The 19,945-nt window shown below is 52.6% G+C and overlaps 2 protein-coding genes across 2 annotated transcripts in view; one reads left to right on the forward strand and one right to left on the reverse strand.

The window, feature by feature from the left end:
* Cdhr2 (cadherin related family member 2) overlaps nt 1–462 on the forward strand; it is a 34,509-nt gene extending 34,047 nt beyond the window's left edge. The window contains exon 32 of the mRNA XM_021180083.2: nt 238–462. Coding sequence (XP_021035742.1) covers nt 238–381 — 144 coding nt within the window. The 3' untranslated portion in view covers nt 382–462. The remainder of the gene's footprint in view (nt 1–237) is intronic.
* A 20-nt stretch (nt 463–482) lies between these two features.
* On the reverse strand, nt 483–13,607 carry Gprin1 (G protein regulated inducer of neurite outgrowth 1). Its single transcript, XM_021180986.1, has 2 exons — nt 13,304–13,607; nt 483–4,394 (listed from the first exon to the last, which is right to left on the reverse strand). The coding sequence occupies exon 2, from the start codon at nt 4,238–4,240 to the stop codon at nt 1,448–1,450; it is 2,793 nt and encodes a 930-aa protein (XP_021036645.1). The 5' UTR covers nt 4,241–4,394; nt 13,304–13,607; the 3' UTR covers nt 483–1,447.
* Between the last annotated feature and the right edge of the window lie 6,338 nt (nt 13,608–19,945).

Below are 19,945 nucleotides of genomic sequence, written 5' to 3' on the forward strand. Positions count from 1 at the left end.
TCTTTGGTCTATGACTGGTCTGAATACCAGAACACTGCTCTGCTGGGGTTAGGCAAAGGCCACAGACCACCCCCTGGGGCCAACCCACCCTTGGCCACTGCTGCCTCTGGGATACAGCAAGGTGACAGAGGCTCCAACAGAGTAAAGCCTCAGGGAAACCCCAGCCGAGGAGACATCGGCTGTCCTAGGGTCTGGGGCAAGAGCCCCATCCTTACCCTCCCCTCCTTGTCTCTCCAGAGGAAGGATCTTCCAGGAGACCCTCCTGAGCCTGACCCTGAGCCCCTCACTGCAGTGCTCTCAGGAAGGTCGGCAGGTGCGAGTGAACAGCAGAAAAAGAATCTGTCCTTCACCAACCCTGGCCTGGACACCACAGATCTGTGATGGAGCCCGTCATTCTTGGAGCTCAAACTGTACTGTCTGCCCTCCCCTAAAATATAATATATGGCCTTGCTTTGCTCCTTACTGTCAATCATAGACAAGAGTTGGGGAAAGGTTTTTATTACCAATGTATACTGTGACAGTTAGTAGCCAAAAACGGAGGCTAGAGGGACCAGGGCACTCAGTGGTTACAAGGAACTTGGGGCTCACAGCATTGTGTGTGGGAGAGGGGTAAGAGGGGAACCTTTAAAGACAACCGTGGATATCAAATGGGACCTCCATCCTGTTCCCAATACCTAAGACCAGCTGTCACCCAGGTGGTCGACGTCCTTACAGTGACCTTTGGTCCTAAGACCCACTGACCTTTCCAATGACTCTCCTCAGTTGAGCCCCAGGGCATTCCTAGCCTTTGGCCTCTATGGGAACTGTGCATAGTGACTGGGATGGGGAGGAAATAGGACTAGGGTACTGGGCTAGGTGGGGAGAGACAGGGATGGGGTAGGACTACCAACAGCATGCAACAGATGCCCTGGCCATGGGGCCAGCACCATGTGGAGACCCCTCACTGTTCAGAGACTCACTCCCTCCCCGCCCCCTAGACTCCTCCTATTCAGAGTCTGCCTTTCTGGTGGCCTTACATCAATCCTGGCACACGTGAAAGAACACTTAAAGATCTGCATGCAGTCTTTCCCCGTTCTGGGGACCTGGCTCACTGGAAACCTCAAAGCACCAGTCTGGCCATCTCAGGAGCCTGCCTCAGCTGTAGGGTGAAAGGGTGGGAGCAGGTCCCTGTGCTCTTCCCGTAGTTCCCGCGGGAGTGGAGCAAAAGGCTGTGAGGGAACCAGGGTGGAGTTGTCAGGGCTGGGTGTGTGGGCTCCTGGCCACAAAGGGTCTGGATATGGGGTTTTCGTCAGTGTTTGGGAAGGAAGGGACTGGAAAGAAGCCCCTGAAGGCGGCTCACTCCTCGGAGGCGTGACGCACTTGAGGGGGGGACATAGCTTTCAAGGGCCAGACCTCGAGAAGGGAGCCTGAGAAGGTTGGAAACCCGGGCCTACAAAACGGGGACAGATCACTCGGCGGTGGGGCCCGCCCGCGAGCAGCACCGCGGCCGGCGCACACTCTGCAGCAGCGCGCGGAAGAGGCCCGGCGGGCGCTTGGCGGCGCCCTCCGCCGGTGCGGTGCGCACGGAACCTGCACGGCCTGGGCCCGCGCGGACGGCGGGCGGCGGCGCCGGCGCCCCTTGGCGGCCGTGCTCCTCGATCTGACGCTCCAGATGCTTCTGGATGGCCATGCCCAGCACCTCCACCTCCATGGAGGCACCGTAAACTTCCCACGTCATGCCCTTCTCGTCCCAGCTCACGTCGCGCACCGGCTCGGTCGCCTCCTGGGGCGCCATGGCGGCCGCCAACACCGAGCCTGGCCGCACCCGCACCTCGGGGAAGACGGGCGGCACGGCGGGCGGCGCTGCGGCCTGCGGAGTCATGGGCCCTGTGGCCACCGAACGTGTCTCGGCGGCTCCCAGCGACACCTGCAGGCCCGCGTCCCGGCGCGATGGTGGCCTGGGTGCGGGGCTGGGCGCGCGCGGCGCCGCCTGGAAGCTGAAGGCCGGGCCGCCCGCGCCGTCCTGCGGAGACATGGGGCTCACCGCCACCGAGACGCAGGCCTGTGCGCCTGCCTGCGTGCCCGCGTCCTCGCGTGGCGGTGGCGCTCCGGCGTCCCACGACGGCGCCTTGGTGAAGTTGTCGCGAGTCCGTGGCCCTGGCGGGGGCGCTGCAGCCTCTGCGCTGGGGCTCTTCTGAGCCGCCGCTGCCGCTAGGTCTTTCTGGCTGGTGCTGGCAGAGGGCTCCGGCTCTGGCAGGGATCCGATGCTCCTGGTATCTCTCTGGGGCTGGGCTGAGCTGTAGGGTGTGCCATCTGATTGCCTGAGAGAGGACGTGGCCTTGTCTGGGGCCTGAGGGACAGTCTTGGCCGAAGTCTGAGACTCTGCTTTTCTAGGAGATGGAGATGCAGAGTCAGCCTTCCCCAGGGACACAGGCTCCACAGTCGTGGGGGCGTCGACTTTTCTGGAGGGATCTGTCTTCTCAGACAGTTGTGGCTGCTCCTTTTGCAAAGACGGAGTTTCCACCTTTCCCGGGGATGTGGCACCTGGAATCTGGGTTACCACTTTGACCCCAGATTTGGGCTCAGTACTCCCTGTGGCCCCGGTGTCCTCCCGTGTGGAGTTGCCAGGATTCCTTTTCTCTGAAGCCTTCAGCTCTGGGATGCCTTCTGCTCTTTCTGAGGCCATGAGATCCACTTTCCCTGGGGATACCAAAGCTGTTTTTCCTGAACTCATTGAGGCCGTTTTTCCTAAAGTCATGGCGTCCACTTCTCCAGGGGAAACCGTTTCTGCCTTTTCCTGGCTTGCAGAGCCTGCCTTGCTTGAAGCCAGGGGATCAGTCTTCTCTGAGGCTGGGAGACTTGCCTTCTCCAAGGGCTGTGGGTCTCCTTTCCCCTCAGTCACCTCAGCTTTTGCAGCAGACAGGGACCCCCAAGTCCCCAGAGACCTGGTATCTCTTGAACTCGAAGACCCAAGGTCTGTCTTTCCTGAAGACTCGGGATTCCCCTTTTGAGATGTTTTCATGTTTCCCGTGACAGTCGTGTGATCCACCCTTCTAGAAGACCTTGGATCTTCTTTTCCTGAGGATAATGTTTCTGTTTTTACCAAGGACACACGTTCTGCCTGCCCAGAGGACAAGTGTTCTGGTTTCACTGGGGAGACAAGTTCTGAATTTCTTAAGGAAACAGGGTCCACTCTGCCTGAAGGTCCTGTACTGTTCGAAGATGTAGGACCTGTCTTTGCTGGAAACACACCTTCTGGCTGTCTGGCAGACACTGTTTCTGCTATTCTCACAGATACAGACCCACCTTCTCCTGAGGAGACAGCCTCTTTCTTTCCAAGAAACTGAGGGTCCTTCTTGGCTGAGGACAAATTTTCTGTATTGCTCACAGCTGCAGGACCTACTCCCCCCAAGCATACAGGATTCACATTTTCGGAGGTCACAGGAGCCACAGTTACTGAGGATGCAAGCTCCGTCTTGCCTGATGATCCTGGAGTTAGCTTCCCAGAGAACTCAGGGTCTGTCTTTTTTGTGGAGGCAGAATCTGCCTTGTCCGGGGGTTTCATATCATTTTCCCTCAAAGACACAAGATCTCCCTCTCCTGTGGATCCAGGGCGCTCTCTTCTGGAATGCATGACATTCTCTGGTTTTGGATCCATTTTGCCTGAGGATATAATCTCTACCTTTCTTAAAGACCCAGCATTGTCCCCTCCTGGGGACACTATATCCACTTTGCTGGAACATGGCTTGTCTACTTTTCCCAAGGACCCAGAATTCTCCACCCCTGAAGCTGTGCAGTCCACTCTTCCTACCGTCCCAGGCTCCCCCTTTCCATAGATCATAGGCTCTGCCTTTCCCTTCGACACGGACTCTTCATTCCTCAAGGACCCAGCCTCTTCCTTTCGTGTGGAAGTGGAGTCTGCCTGCTTCAGGGAGTTGCCATCCATCTTCCCCGAGAACACAGGATTTCTGATCTCTGAGGCTGTGGGAGCGGCTTCTGCTGAGGACATGGGCTCTGGCTTCCCAAACAAAGTCGTTCCAGAGGCGTCTGAGGTCAAGGCTCCATGTGCCTTCGATGTCTCTGGGAGAGGGCTGCAGTTAGGAGAAGGGCAGGCTAAGCTCCCAGCAGGCCTCTCAGAACAGGAGGCCCCTTCCGCAGCCCCACTGGAACTGGTGTGTCTGGGGTCCATGCCTAAGCTCTGGTCCAGGGCGTGCCTTGGGGGTGCAGGGATGGCCTTTGGAGAGGAGCAGCAGTCCCTCATGACCGGGCCTCCAGTGCCCAGGCTCCCATCCTGTGGGGAGCAGAGGGAACTTAGGGGGCTGGAGTCCTTCTGAAGCAGGTGGAGCCAGGCTGGGTCTTTAGAACTGACGCTCTACCCTCATCGTCGTGTTTGAGCTCAAGTCAGCTATCTGGTCCTGAAACAGAGAACAGACTCAGGCTTAGGAGACACTCCAGGGGGAATGACTCAGTCTGTCCAGGCTCCTCACTGGATTCTTGGTCCCCATCTGGTCCCCTTGTCAAGAAGGTCTCAGCTAAAAATACAAAGCCAATCCTATCACTGCCTGCTTCATCACACCTCATAGCCATCCAGGAAGCCAACACTCCCACACTTGGGATACTGAGGCAGAGGATTTTCTAGTTTGAGGCCAAGTTATTCAGTAAGATCAAACCCCAACAGACAGACAGACACAGTGACCTTTCACAATGTGGCTATAATCTGACTTTTTTTTAAAATTTTTAATATTTTTATTACATATTTTCCTCAATTACATTTCCAATGCTATCCTAAAAGTCCCCCATAGCGCCCCCCACTTCCCTACCCACCCATTCCCATTCTTTTGGCCCTGGCATTCCCCTATATTGGGGCATATAAAGTTTGCAAGTCCAATGGGCTAATCTGACTTTTTAACTTCACTGTCATTCCCTACTCCATCAGCCTCAGCTCACATTCCCAAGAGTGATGTATTTGTCTTCAAGCCTAGTGGCTGCAAACTTTTAATGTCACTGGGCCAGATGGGTCATTTGAGTGAGGGAAACAAAGGGAGTGGTATAACTATGGCAAATGGTAGAGGACATGGCTTTTCCAAGAGGGCCAGAGTGCCACCCCCAGAGCCATGAAACCTGGGATCTGTAGAAGCTCTTCTAGTGTCTTAGGAAGAGAGAGAAAGCTGGACGTTGATGTAAAATATGCTAACTAATTCAAGATTTAAATAAAAACCCCAAACACTATGCGAGCCAAAGAAAACATGTCTGCAGGCCACCAGTTTATGTCTGTGTAGGCCCTGAGGAGCTGTCAGGGAGAGGACATAGGAGTCGTGTGCTTTCAGAGACTGCTCTGAGATACTGTGGTAATCGGCTGAAAGGAGATAGAAGCTGGCTCAGATCCAGCAGGAAGCCAGTCAGACTCTCAGTGAGTGATGCTTCAGTCCTTCTCAGAGCCCCTTCTATACAGTGGGCCCTGGGCAGCTACCCTGAGTGACCTAGGTGGGAGACCACCCTGAAGGCAGAAACAGAGCTGAAGAACCGGTATAAGGCTGCAGTGAGTGACAGCGGGGGTGATCTGTAGAATGCTAGGTAGGTGGGGACTGTTGGGCAACAGTGCTGGGATGGAGATTGGAGGAGAGAGGGGGCTCTGTTTAGGATGAGCTGAATTCATGTTGCCCCGGGCGCATTAGGGGAGAGGGTCTAGCAGGCAGACGGACCTAGGAGAGACTGTCATTATTCACGCAGCAGCCCAAATGAGCAGAGCTGGTGATGGCCCCTTACCAGCATCCAGACTCTCTCGCCCATGCTCAGGCCAGAATCCCTAGAGTGGCAGTGTTCAATCTGTGGGTTGTGACCCCCTTGATGTCATGTATCGGATATCCTGCATATCAGATATTTACATTGCGATTCATAACGGTAGCCTTTACAGGTATGAGGTAGCAATGATAACAATGTCATGGTGGGCGGTCACCCCATCATGAGGAACTGTATTAAAAGGTCAGAGCATTAGGAAGGTTGAGAACCGGTGCTCTCCAGTGTCTCTTGGCTTTCATACACCATGACCCACCCATCAGCAAATAAGTCTGCTGTCAAACCACATCTAGAACCTGGGTACTGGCTGATTCTCTTGCCTCTTTAGACCCTTCCTCCCTCCTCTCTCTGTTATTCTAGCTCAGAGGGATATCTCATGGTTCCTTGACCATTTCCCTGCAGGTATCTGCATGGTGACTCTCTGAGGTTTTTCCTGTATAAAATAGCCATCTCCAATTCTGGCTGTCCCTCTCCATCCACCTTGAGTTTTGTTGTTGTTATTGTTGTTTTGAGACAGGGACTCATGGTGTGCCTGGCTTGGAACTCGATACATAGACCATGCTGGCCTCAAATTCTCAGAGATCAGCCTGCTTCTCTCTCCTCAGTGCTAGGATTAAGGACTCCACACCCAGCGTTGTTTTTTACTGAACTTAAAATCCAGAACACCTGGCTGATGCCTGATTCGTCATAGATATATGTGTTCATGGAATGCTAGCTCTCTGGTGGGGCACACCTGTAATCTTAGTGTGCAACAGAAGCAGGAGCTCAAGCTGGAGGCCAGCCTGGGCTCTATAGCAAGACCTGGCCTCAGAAGAAATCATAAACCACACTCACATGCACATACACAGAGACACATACACACACTGACACAGAGACACACAGAGAGACACACACATACAGACGTAGACACACACAGAGATACACATGCACATACACACACACAGACATAGACGACATTCCCACCCCTCACAGACACACACATAAACACACTGGCACACAGACACACACACATCAGAGACAAGAACGACTGGCACACATATGGACCTGGTCCACATCAGCTCTGAGAAGGACTGAACGACACTTGTAACACTAGAGGTGTTAACTCCACCCAGACCCTTCTTACTCTTGTTGGGACATTAAATTAGTTGTGATCTTTTAAGGAGGGCATCTGTCCATCTCTACACACATGCACAAGACACATAGTGTTTTAGCCAGAGAGTCTCCTTCCAGGGGTGTTCCTGCAGACACCCTGATGGTAGGTACATCAGGGTACATGAGAGCACCTGGTGGTAAGGAAATCAGGAAGAGGTGAGGGTGTGTGAGACACTCACATGGACCTGCCACAGACACTAGATCATGTAGAGTTATGAGGAGAATGCCCACGACCAAGTGAGCGAGCAAAGACACAGCCAGACAATTCCAGGATGAAACCTCCTGAAACTTTCATTCTGATGGCCTCTGTAAAGTAAGACGGGGAAGGAGTCTGAGTGTGGAAGAGCCTGTGCTCTGTGGGCCCCTTTGTGGTGTCTGGATCTGGGTTTCAGGGGAACATGGCACATGTGCTGTCACAGCGGCTGTGTGTCCTGAGAGGCAGGTGCTGATGATGAGCTTGTGGGTGCTTGAATATCATGAGGTATATTTAGGACAGTCCTAAACAGTATGGGTTGCTGGGCAGTGGTGGCACACGTCTTTAATCCCAGCACTTGGGAGGCAGAGGCAGGTGGATTTCTTAGTTCGAGGCCAGCCTGGTCTACAGAGTGAGTTCCAGGATAGTCAGGACTGCACAGAGAAACCCTGTCTTGAGAAAACAAAACAAAACAAAACAAAACAACCAAAACATTATGGGTCAGCAACTTCCCGTGGCTCTTGATGCAACCAGGAGTTTCAATATACTTGAAATGCTAGTGTTAATATAGCATACTGTCTATAGTTAATTTTTAAAATGCTTATTTTAAACTAAACATTTAGTATGTAGGTGTTTGTCTTCATCAAGTTATGTGCACATATATATGGAGGAGGCCAGAGGTGTCCCGATCCCCTTGAAGCTAGAGTTACAGGTGTTGTAGCAGTGGGTGCTGGGAACTGAAGGGGGATCTTTTGAAAGAGCAGCAAGCGTTCTTAACTGATAAGCCATCTCTCCAGCACTTCATCAGCTTTTAAAAAACAAGCAGAAGGGGATAACTCTAAAATAACTATAACAAAGAGCTGTGCACGCGGCTCAGCGGTAGAACGATTGCTAGCGTGTGCAGGGTCCTGGGAAGAACAAAACAGCAGTAGCAGCATCACATTGATCCCTGAACCAGGAATCCTGGCATTTATGGTCACTGTCAGGTGACATCCCGGTGTGTCACCCTTTCTGTGTCTATAGACCTGGCAACACAGTAGATAGCTTACTATTAGAATGATCGACGGAGACTTGTACTTTAGGAGGTGTCGGGGGCTCTCACTCCATTTTGCATGGTTGCACCTCTTTGAAAAACAGGAAGGTGAAATGGTTCTCTGTGAGGGTCAGTCCATCTCCTCAGCATGCTTCTAAGGCCCATAGATCACTTCTTTCCTTTATTGGTATTTATCTTTTATTAACCCTTTCATACCCAAGTGCATGTGCGTGTGAGCTCACACATAAACACACACCTGTGCACACACCCAAGCATGTACACACTTGCACACACACAATGTGACTGCCTTATGTACACCCATGGCTTGGAGTTCCCTCCTGTCTCAGCCCCCACACACCCTCTGTTGTTGGCATCTTATCAGAGTTTTAGCTCTCGGCTTAGATGTTCCTTCCTCCAGGAAGCCTTCTGTGCTTACCAGCTTCCTCTGAGGTTCCACGCCCTCTTCCTACTCCCAGCCATGTTTCTGTTACTCTGTATGTGTGTCCATTTAACATGGGTTCCTGATAGAACTTCCAATGGGTCTCAACTGATACTGTTCACCTCTGGGTCTCCCCCAAATCTCATGTCCGAGGCTTGGGAGGATGGCAGTCACCAGAAAGATGGACATAGAGAAGGGCATCTTGCTGGGGACTCTAAGGCCTTAGGTTTTGGAGAGCTGGACTGGATGCCTCTGTGTTTGTGGGCAGGGTATGCAAGAGACAAGTGGGATGCAGGTCTAGAGCATAGGAGACATAGAAGGGGTGGTCCCTGATCTCCAGAGAGAGAAAGAAGGGTAATAAGCCAGAAGTAAAGAAATGCCATTTCTGATATGAGATGCTGTGAGGACGAAGGACTGGACAGCTGGTCTAGACACGCGGTCAAGGAAGGCCCCCTAAGTTCTGGGCCACCCATGAGAAGGCCAGAGAGGCTGGAGTGGAGCTAGAATCAGACAGGCAGGACATGGGAGGAAGAGGCAGTAACAGCTTCTTGAGCTCACAAGCAACTGTGTGAGGCCTTGGGGGAGCGGTGGGGACTCATCCTCAGCCTACAGTCTCACCTTGGGGGAGCTAGCCTGTGTGCATAGGCCCTTGGGGGAGCCAGCCTGTGTGCATAGGCCCTTGGGGGAGCCAGCCTGTGTGCATAGGCCCTTGGGGGAGCCAGCCTGTGTGCATAGACCCTTGGGGGAGCCAGCCTGTGTGCATAGACCCTTGGGGGAGCCAGCCTGTGTGCATAGGCCCTTGGGGGAGCCAGCCTGTGTGCATNGGCCCTTGGGGGAGCCAGCCTGTGTGCATAGGCCCTTGGGGGAGCCAGCCTGTGTGAATAGGCCCTTGGGGGAGCCAGCCTGTGTGCATAGGCCCCTGTGTTCCGCTCACACGCAAGACAGTCCTGTGAATGCAGAGATACAAGGTTAGCCTGGCTTTTCCTGAGCAAACACTGCTGTGTTTTAAGCAGGAAGTGTGTGTAACTGTTCTGTGGCCAGATCCCTTAATTCACTGAGTAAAGTCACAAATATGGGTTTTTAAAAAAATATTTTTTAAGTATTGGCTCTTTCTTTCTTTCCTTTTCCATACAACGAAGGCCAAACAAAACATGGTCGATTTTGTGACCTATCTTGTCCTTGGAACTGTGGGAAAGGATGTTGTAAGCCAGAGTGACTGGGCAGATGGGCAAGAGGAAGTGCCCTGAAACCAGTGAAGACCAAGGTCTATTTGCCATGTTTCCTTGTTTCCTCCTCTGAAACATAGGAACTTGACAACTGCCCAACGATAACTCAGAGAGGGAAATACAGCCAGGAAGGGTCAGAAAGGGCTAAAGGAGGGGTTCCTTGGGTGGCCCCCACTCCTCCTTTCACGCTGGTAACCCAGCCAGCCCTAGGTGTCTCCGCACATAAGCTCCTGCTGCTTCTTGTGTGTGGCCTGGACAGAGAGTGCCAACAGTTCACTGTTCAGCAGCTCTGAGACTTCCAGCAGGGCCCTTCTCGTGGCCCCCCAACCCCCACCGAACTCAACACCTCCTTCCCCATCAGGCTTGTTGTGAGAATTAGAGCCGATGAGGGGTGTGCATGGTTCTGCTCACGTTAGGGCCAGGCTGTATACATGGAAAGCCTGTTTTTATCTACTCAGTCTGTCAGAGCCCAGCTGTGCTCCCAGGAGGGGGTGGGGGTGGGGGTGGGGGCTGAGTCTGAAATGGTTGCAGCAGAGACAAAACTCAGCAAAAAATCTGCCTTTAGGACGTGCTTGTTTGGCCCATGATGCTAACAATTTTTTTTTTAAATCAGGTGTGTGTGTGTGTGTGTGTGCGCGCGCACAATAAAGGTCAACCTTGGGTGTTGTTCCTCAGTAGCTGCCCACCTTGTTTTTTGAGACAGGATCTCTCTCACTGGGACCTGGGACTCACCATTAGGCTAGGGTGGCTGGCCAGTGAGGCCCAGGGACCTTTCAGTCTCTGGCTCTTCACAGCTCTCTCTCTCTCTCTCTCTCTCTCTCTCCCTCTCCCTCTCCCTCTCTCTCTTTCTCTCGTGGGTGGAGGGCATCAACTCTCTCTAGTCCTTTTAAGTCAATTTTAAATAAAGGAGCAAACACGTCAACATCTAAACACTGATAGAGTTCATGTGGAAATCTGATGTCCGGGTTATTCTGGCAAACTAAAATTTGGCAAGCTGAGTGTGCTTCCTGCAGAGCAACGGCCAGCTGGAGATGAATAGAATGGCCTGAGGAGGCAAGCAGCCACAATCCCCACCCGCCCTCTGGTGTCCAGGACGCTAGCTCTAACTGCGCATCACCACCAGTCTCTGAGAGTGGATGCCTTTTCTCTTATCACCAGCCTCTCCTGCATGCTCCGGAGAAGCCCAAGTTTTGACACATTCCTCACATGCCAATAAAAGCAGGAAGTGACTTTGCCTAAGTGCTTACTACATACACAGCCTGTACACATGTCAGGCAGGTGACATGCTCCTGTTTTCCAAGAAGGAAGCAGAAAGTTTGACAGGCAGGCATGGCCACGTGTTGACATACCCCACTTTGTAAAACCTCCCAAGAAGAGGTTGGTGTCCCAATTCCCACTCCAAGTTCTAGGTTTCTGAGATGGGATCAGGTCCGGTACAGGGGACAGACAGCTTGGCTAGATGTGGGTAGAAGCCCCAACTTGGTCACTAATCTGTTCTGTGACTTTGTGTGGGTTTTCCACACTCGGAGCCTCTGTCTCCCATTTCAGTGCCCCAGAGACAAATTCCAAAGGGTCTACTGCTCACCAGTTTGCTGAATCCTTCTTGGTTTGGGAGGAACTCTTAGTAGCTTTCAGACACTAGGCGCCCAGGCTAGGGGCCCACATACTCTCCCTCCACGCTACCTCTAGAAGACAGCTCCCTTCTTAGCTCCTCATGCTTAGCCCTGGATCCAGCACTCAGTACTCTCAGGCTCACTTTATCATCTAGACTCTAGCCACAGCAATTTCACAATGGGGCCCCTTGTCCATTTTGTACCACAGACGAGGACACAGAAGTCGGGAGGAAAGACCACCAAGGGCATGAAGCTGAAGGGAGGAAGACTGGGGTTCAGAATTAATTGAGTCTGATCTCAAAGCCTGGATTCTTCCCAGTTTATGAATCAACATCTACACTCTAATGCTTGGCTCTCTTCTTTAATCTTTGTGTGTATGTGTGAACGTGGGCGCGCACATTCTCATGCACACGTGGAAGTCCGAAGGCGACCTCAGGTGTCAGCTCTTGTCTCTCAAGGTCTTCTTGTTCTACACCGGGCTAACTGGCCCTTCAGTTCCTAGGGATTCTCCTCTCTTCCCTCTCACTGTTGGGGTGTGTAATCCAGAATTGGCAGCAGGCTGAAATAACCGTGTAGGTGAATGGCCGGCTCACCTGGTATGCAAATGAGTGAGTGGACTGTTCGTGGAAGACACCAGCAGTAGCCCATCTGGGCCCAGGACCTGGCTCCTGTGTCCTAATCAAGAAGACCTTGGTGTGCCTTTTGTATAACCCGTGTGTACTGTGCATGTGTGCCTTGTGGAGGGTCACTGGGATCCTGTGTGCCTTGCAGTCTCACCTTGGGGGAGCTAGCCTGGGTGCATAGGTCCTTGTGTTTGGCTCACATGCAGGGCAGTCCTGTGAATGCAGAGATAGGAGGCCAGCCTGGCTTTCCCATTTCCTCTAGGATTTCTTCCCAGTCTGGAGTCATCTCTACACCCCCAGCCAGGGCCAGAGCTTCTAGGCACCTGCAAACATCTCCTGCTATGGTAACAAGACTGACAAAGGCTTGTGTATGCCTGTGAGTGTGACTGAAAAAAAAATCCCAGTCTTCTGCCACTTGTCCTCTCATCTCCTAGTGCCCCCCCCCCCACGGCGACCACCCCCCTGGCAGCTGCCGCAGGTGAAGGAGTCTGTAACAAAAGGCCTTCTTTGAGAAACACTCCCCAGGCCATCTGTCCATGTGTTCATCCAAGCCACAGAAGGGCAAGGATGGATGTTCAAGGGTGTGCGGACTTGTGCTAGTGCCAGTTGAAGAAGAGCAGCAGGCTAAGAGACAATGCAAGGGTGTGCACAGGGTCACAGCCTGCTCCAGGGTGGAGGGTACAGGAGGGGCGTAAGCACTAGCCGGAGCAGTGGGGCTGGATGTCGGTTAGAGTATTGCTGACTTGGATCCAGGATTGATGCTCTGAGTGCGTAGCCTCACCTGGGTTGCACTAGGTGGGTTGCACAGGTGGCCGGATGTGTGAATCTGATGGAATGACCAAAGCCCGTGTGTGTGTGTGTGTGTGTGTGTGTGTGTGTATACCTTTGGCATCGTCCAAAAATGAGGTTCCCAGGCATGAACGCGGTGTGTGACCACGTCCAGGACTGTGTGCCACACTGGGTGTGTGACGGGGTGGGATGAATCAATGAGAGCGGCCCCTCCCCCCGGTGGCGGGAATCGCCCCCTCCCGCACCGAGGTGCGGAACAAAGCGGCGGGCAGCGGGGCTGGACGCGGGGTGGCCTCTGCCCACACCACAGGCCGGGGCCGTTCACCGGGGCCCCGCCCCACCGCGCCCCGCCCCGCCGCCCCCGCCCCGCAGCCTGAGCCCGATGCCCGGCGCGGCCCAGGACCCTGGACAGCGGCCCCGGTCCGCGCGCCCTGCGGCCCCACGCGCGCCCGCCGCTTACCGGCGCCGGCTCCTCGTAGCTCCGGCTCGCGCCGCGCAGACCACCCCGGTGCTCCCCGGCCGCGCTGGCGGGCGGACCCGACTCCGCGCCGTCCCTGGTCGGCTGGGCGCCCCGCCCCGGGCATGCGCGCTGGGCGCACTCGGGAGCCGGGAGGGGGCGCCGCGGGGGCGCGCGAGGGCCGGCAGACGCCGCCCGCCCTGGGGACCGCGCGCCCGCCTGGTGCTCAGCTGGGAGCACCGCGGGCGCACGGGCGGCGGCCGCACTGGAATCCCGGTCTTCCCGATTTGCCAGCTGCCTCGGCGAGGAAATTTCCCGCGTCCCTCTTGGCCGCACTTCCGGCCTCTGCCCCCTCCGCCCCGCCCCCGGCCCTTTGTCTCGCTGCTGCCCACGCTCCGGCGAGTGGCGGCCCTGGGCTGGGAGGCGCTCGGCGTCCTCCCTGCAGCAGCCTCCCCGACGGGGAGTCCGCCCACCCTCTCTGGTCTGGGTATGCCCGGTCTCCTCCTCCTGGATACTCTCCAACAAGTCACCTCGCCTCTTTGAGCCTCAGTTTTTACATCTGTAACTAGTATTAAATCGCCTCATAGCGGTCTTAAAAAAGAAAGTGCTTGAAAGAAGGTGTTTAGGAGTCCACTTGAGTGAACCGCTGAAGGCGTGAAGACTCGCTGCCCGTTTCTCTCTACATTTGAGCAGAGGAGTGGGACCCTCTCCTTGGACTTCTTAGATGAGAACTCTGTGATATCTTGGAAGTGATAAAAAGATACCTGTGCCTGAACTGTGAAGCCACTTGCTAGATTACTAATGCAATTGAAAATCTTAGACAGGGACACAGAGCTAAAATTTGACTTTTAGGTGTCGATGGCTTCCATGTCCAATCAGGCCAAGTGAATAGTCTACGCACTTTTTTTTTTTTTCAAATATGGGTAAGTTTCTTGTTTGTGGTCACACCATTCCTTGGTAGGTCGAATTGGGGTTGCAAATTTATACAGGCCACTTTCTGAAGCCCCACACTTGGGCTTATGTTTTAGTAACCATTGCTTATCTGTTTACCTTACCTTAATAAGAGTAAGAAAATCTAGATGGCAAGTGAACATTTAAAATCCACAGGAAAAGCCAGGAGTAGCGACACTGCCTGTAATCCCAGCACTCAGGTGTCTAGAGGAGGTCGGTAATCCTGAGTTCTGAGCCAGCCTGATCTATATAATGAGTACTTGATCAGCTTGGACAAGACTGATATAATAAAACTAGCAAGACGTTGTTTCCAAAAGTGCCAGGGCAGCCAGGGCTACACAGAGAAACCCTGTCTCAGGAAAAAAAAAAAAAAAAAAAAAAAAAAAAAAAAAAAAAAAAAAAAAAATGGAATTTATGTTGGAGAGCACGGACCCGTTTTCAGGACCACGGACAGCGCACAGCAAGAGTCGCTCTCCTATTTTCTTGGTGCTGAAAATGGTTCTTCCACTGCCCAAGAGTGTCCTTAGTTAGCTTCAGAATTTACAAACCCTGGTCCACATTCATCATTTCACCGTTCGCCAGCTGCCCCCTCAAGGTGAGTATTATTGGCTCTCTGGCAAGCAGGAAGGAATCGAGGCTTGGGAGGTCCATGAGACACACAAAAGTGGCAAGAACCAGCTTTGATTTACAGCAGTCTCCCCAGAGGCAGAATGACCCTGGAGCAGAACCAAATATATTGCAGAGTCTGTGGCAGTGGTTCAGGTGAGGACTGGTTATAAACGAAGCCGCAAGCCTTTGATAAGATGGAGTGGAGGCGACTCTTACCTATTGTGGGGAAGTCAAGTGGTCTTGATCTTGGATGTTGAGAGACGCTTGTGCTGGTCCTCTGAGGTTCCATCTTGTGGATGAAGGACACATTCTGAATGTTGGGGAAAGGAGATGCCTGTGGGATGATTATCTTAACATATGAGCTCACAGTTGAGCTTTCTGCTTGGCAGCTGGAGGCACAACAGGAAACCCATCAACTGAGAGCTGATGGTATGGTGGAGGACACAGGTGGTAGGGAGGGAGTCAGCACATGGCGGGAAAAGTATTAAACCAACAGGCAAGCATGGACGCCCTTGCACCACCCAAGGACCACAAGGCTGCTGTGAAGACGGGAGGAAGGAAGGACAGTGAGAAAGGAGACATCTTTCCCAAGAAATCTGGACCCTGAGAGAGAAAAAGAGGTGTGGTGGTATGCACCTGTAATTCCACCACTCAGAGGAGGTTATGGTCAGCCTGGGCTACATAAGACCTTGTCATAATAAGAGGGGAAAAAGAGAGAACAGAAGAACAAAAATGAATGTGGCAGCTTTCACGGAGGCAGAGGAGACTGAGACGGGAAGGGAGAGAGCAGAAGGGAGCGACAGAATGCCGGCAAGGGAGAGCAGGCGTTTGGAGGGAAGAGTGAGCCGCAGACCCTTGGGGTGTCTCTGAGAGCCCTGAGGTGAATATGGAGGGTATGCAGCTCATTTTTGAGGTGCTAGGGCACTGGCAGGGAAGTGAGAGGGTGACCGGAGAACCAGCCAATGTGAGGTTGCTAAGCCAGCTGCCACCGTGGCTGAGTGGAGCTTAGTTCTGTGGGGAAGTCTTAGAAAATGGAGTGAGTGTCTACTCCAGAATCCTTCTGCTTGGAGGCGCTCGTGGGTCTGTGGTTTCTTCCCTGGCATCCCGGGCAAAATGGTTCCAGCAGAACGAGTATGCCTCTTTGATAAAGACTTAGGTGGCAGATGGTTGAGAGTCCTCTTAGTGGGCGTGTCTGAATAGGGTCTGCTGTGAGGTCACAGTCAAGGCATCTTTCTATCTGTGTCCTCTTGCTGGATCCTCTGGCTGCTTCTGTTCCAAAGAGTCTTGTTAACAAGAACATATTTTGAAATTTCTGGACAATCGGCACTTGCTGGAGCAGATGAGGAGCTGAAAACAGGCAGAACAGTGGCAGCAGTGCCCCACCCCCACTCTTGTGCTCTGTGCTAGTGTTCCTTGCCAGTCACCGCAAGGTCTCTGAACTTCAGGCTACCGTATATAACACTTAGCTTCCAGAGGTATGCAAATGCCCAGCAGAGTATAGATCTTGTGGAGAACACCTTTGTTAATAGCAAGCTTGACAGTTTTAGGTGACTTGCCTACCTAAAGCCTCCTGGAAAGTTATGTGTGCCCCTTTATGGAGAGTCTACCAAGGCCTGGAACTTGGGCTCCTTGTATCCAACCTGCATGGTCCGCCACACCCATGTGGAGTGTGTGTGCACTCTCGAATGTGCTTATACCTCAGGTTGGACTGCTGCTGGGGAGCCATCCACATTCGTATGCACCAGAAGATAAACAGGTGCCTGCAGCTCCTTGGCGGGTGCCCAGGCTGGGGGTGGAATAAACAATCCCAGAGATGACTTTCTGAGAAGAGAGTGTGTGTGGCAACCGGCGCCATGGAGACAAGCAGACTGTATCAGAGCAGAGGCAGCAACCGGCCCCCAGTGCCACCCTGAGTGCCTGTGTGCACATGCTCACAAACGACATGACGTGTGTCTCATGCTCTCCCTTCCTCCTCTGCCGTGTCCATATCATGTTCATGCCTATTTCAGACACAGTTGTGTTTCACACCCAAGGCCACCCACTCCTGGGCTCTAGCCAGATAACCCCATCCCAGTTTTGTTTGAAGTGAAAGCTTTGGAAAAGCTTTGAGGTGGGCAGTTAATAACACCTGTAGTTTCTGTCCCCTTTGCCTGTGCACGAGCTATATCACCTAGGCTGAAGATCAGCTTTTTAGCAAATCAAAACCTCCAGGGATGGTGTGTGTGCATGTATGTATGTGTTCATGTATATGTGTGTGCATGTATGTGTATGTGTGCATGTATATCTGTGTGCATGTATGTGTGTGTGCAGGTGTATTCATGTATATATGTATATGTGTACATGTGTGTGCATTTGTGTGGTGTAGATGTGTGGTGTATGTGTGTTATATGTGCATGTGTGTATGCACATGTGTGTGTGTGCATGTGTGTGCATGTGATGTGTGTTATGTGTTAGAGTTAGAACTATGGTGTGTAGTAGCTCCCAGAGCCATCTTTGGGCACTATTCTTGTACGCAGTTCAGTGCTTCAGAGAGATGTGCACAGCTCATGTCCACATGCTCATCACCCGGGCTGGTGAGATGGCTCAGTGGGTAAGAGCACCCGACTGCTCTTCCGAAGGTCCAGAGTTCTAATCCCAGCAACCATATGGTGGCTCACAACCATCCGTAACGAGATCTGGCGCCCTCTTCTGGAGTGTCTGAAGACAGCTACAGTGTACTTACATGTAATAAATAAATAAATCTTTTTAAAAAAATTAAAAAAGAAAAGTCATCACCCAGACCACAGATTCCTTCAGGCTCCATGCCTCTCCGGCTGCACACCGTGCTCCCCACCCTCATGACAATGGTGGTGCTCACTAGGTGTTCCATAGTTGTTCCCTCATCTTATTCAATTCTTAAGGAAAGCCAACGGAGATGGAGAATTATTAGACCCACTTAGACAGATGAGAAAAATAACCAGGCTCACACAGTGAGCAGAGGGACAGGGAGTTATAGTGGCTTTACAGATACACCTGCAGCACCCATGTTTGTGCAGCCCCCCCCAACTTAGCCCAGACAACTCACACCTGACAAGACCCCTGACCCCCTTGCTCCCAGGCCCTCACTGTGCTGCCTCAAGAGTCGTGAGCCAACAAGCTGGGCATGGTGGCAGAGGCATGCAATCTCAGCTATTCAGGAGGCAGGAGGATTGAGAGCTCTGGGATCGAGCAGGATTGAGGCTAGCGTGGACTAGGATATCAGCAATGGACCGAGGTTGTGTAAAGTAAACAAACAAACAAACACCCGAGCTGAGGTTGTAATGCAGCTGCAGAATACTTGGTTCGCATATGCAAGGTCCTGGGTTTGATGTCCAGTACTGAAAGAGAGAAAAATCGCAATCTGATGCCCACACAGACCCTTTCCCTACCTCTCTGCAACTCTCCACCCCCAGCAGCTGAAGGCTGGGGTGGCCCAGGATTTGGACGGGTGACTCAGGCTGAATCATGGCCCAGCTGCTCCTTGATAACCCCTCCCATTTCTGCCCAGAGAGTCTATTTGGAAGGCAGGAGGTGGGCCTTGGTGTTGTGGGAAACAGGGAGCAGGTTGGGGGATGGTAGGGGGCAGAGTCCTTAAGAAGTAGACACAGTGTAAAAGGGCTTCTCTGGAAGCCGTACTCCTTATCCAGGAAATGTGGCTCCTTTTGTTTGGAAATAGGCCAGGAGCTCTCTGGCTAATTCCGGAGCTCATTTTGGCTCCCTTCCCCCATCCTATAGCCCTAATAAAATAACACCAACATTAAGTATTCTAATTGATCACTCACAGTTAACTGCCCTCTCTCTGCAGTTTATAAAGCACCTTTTAATCTGGGGGTGGAAATGGACACCCTCACACGGAAGCAGAGGAAACCAAAGTTCTGAGCGCTCGTATGAGCTGGCCAATATCACACTGTTGGTGATGTGATAGACACAGGGCAAAAGCTCAGGCCGGTGGAAGGTAAGGACTGAGCGGCTGACCTGGTGGAAATGCGGTGGGTGGGGTATGTGAGGTGATGTGTAGCCATGGGAAAGGCGAGGGGCGTGGCCCTGGAGGGTATGATGAGATATGAAAGGCATACCGTGGTGTGGCATAGTTGGGCCAGGGCCAGGACACTGAGAGGCAAGGCTTATGGAGAATGGTACATGCAAGATTGTTAAATTTTAATTTCCTTGTAATTAATGGATTATAGAAATATCTGTGCCTTCAAATCTTTCATTGTCAAAGACCAATATTCTAAGACCAATAAATCCACAGCATGGAGTTTCCCTGGAAAATGCTCGGCCTTGGAGACTTTCCTTCCAGAAACCTCAATTTTGTTTTTTGTTTTTTAAAACGTATATTGAAAGAAAACAAAATAACTGCAGGCCTCTGCTAAAGCTATTGGGAAACTTGAGTGAAATCACCACCCTGCCCTTTCAAAGCTATGGGGGACTCCACAAAGGCCTGCTACTGTTTTTCACACTTTTCTTTGCCAGTTAACAAACATCCATGGGTGCTGGGCAGAGGCAGAGTGGGCTTCTGGAAGCCTGGGGGCGGCGCTGAACAGGGAGTGGGTGACATCTCTTCCTTTCCCCCTGCCTGGGCTGTGTCTGGCCTTCCCCCACCCTCAGCCCAGGAGTCTGTTTCTAGGCAACGGGATGGATGCAGAGATGGTTCGGAGGGGAGAGAGCTAAAAATAGGGAAAGGGAGAAAACAAAAATAAAGTTCCAGAGAAATCCCTGAAACCACATCACTGGGGCTGGGGGGTGGGGGTGGGGAGACAGACAAACGGCATGATAAGGGCATGGGGACAGCCCCTAGCCCTTCATTAGGGGACCGAGGTGGTTTTCCAGCTTGCTGCTCAGCAGGAGTCTGCGGAGTGCTGATGTGGACAAACATGGTGAGGCAGCCATGAGGAAATGGCTTCGGAGCGATGGGAAATCTCAGGAGAGAGAGGGTTTCACTTCCACACTTCCACACAGCGGCAGAGCCAAGAGCAGATGCTTAGGGGGAGAGAATGGAGGCAAACAGAGAGAGAGAAAGAGAGAGAGAAAGAGAGAGAGAGAGAGAGAGAGAGAGAGAGAGAGAGA

This window comes from Mus caroli, chromosome 13 (assembly GCF_900094665.2).
Source record: "Mus caroli chromosome 13, CAROLI_EIJ_v1.1, whole genome shotgun sequence".
NCBI classification, from domain to species: domain Eukaryota; kingdom Metazoa; phylum Chordata; class Mammalia; order Rodentia; family Muridae; genus Mus; species Mus caroli.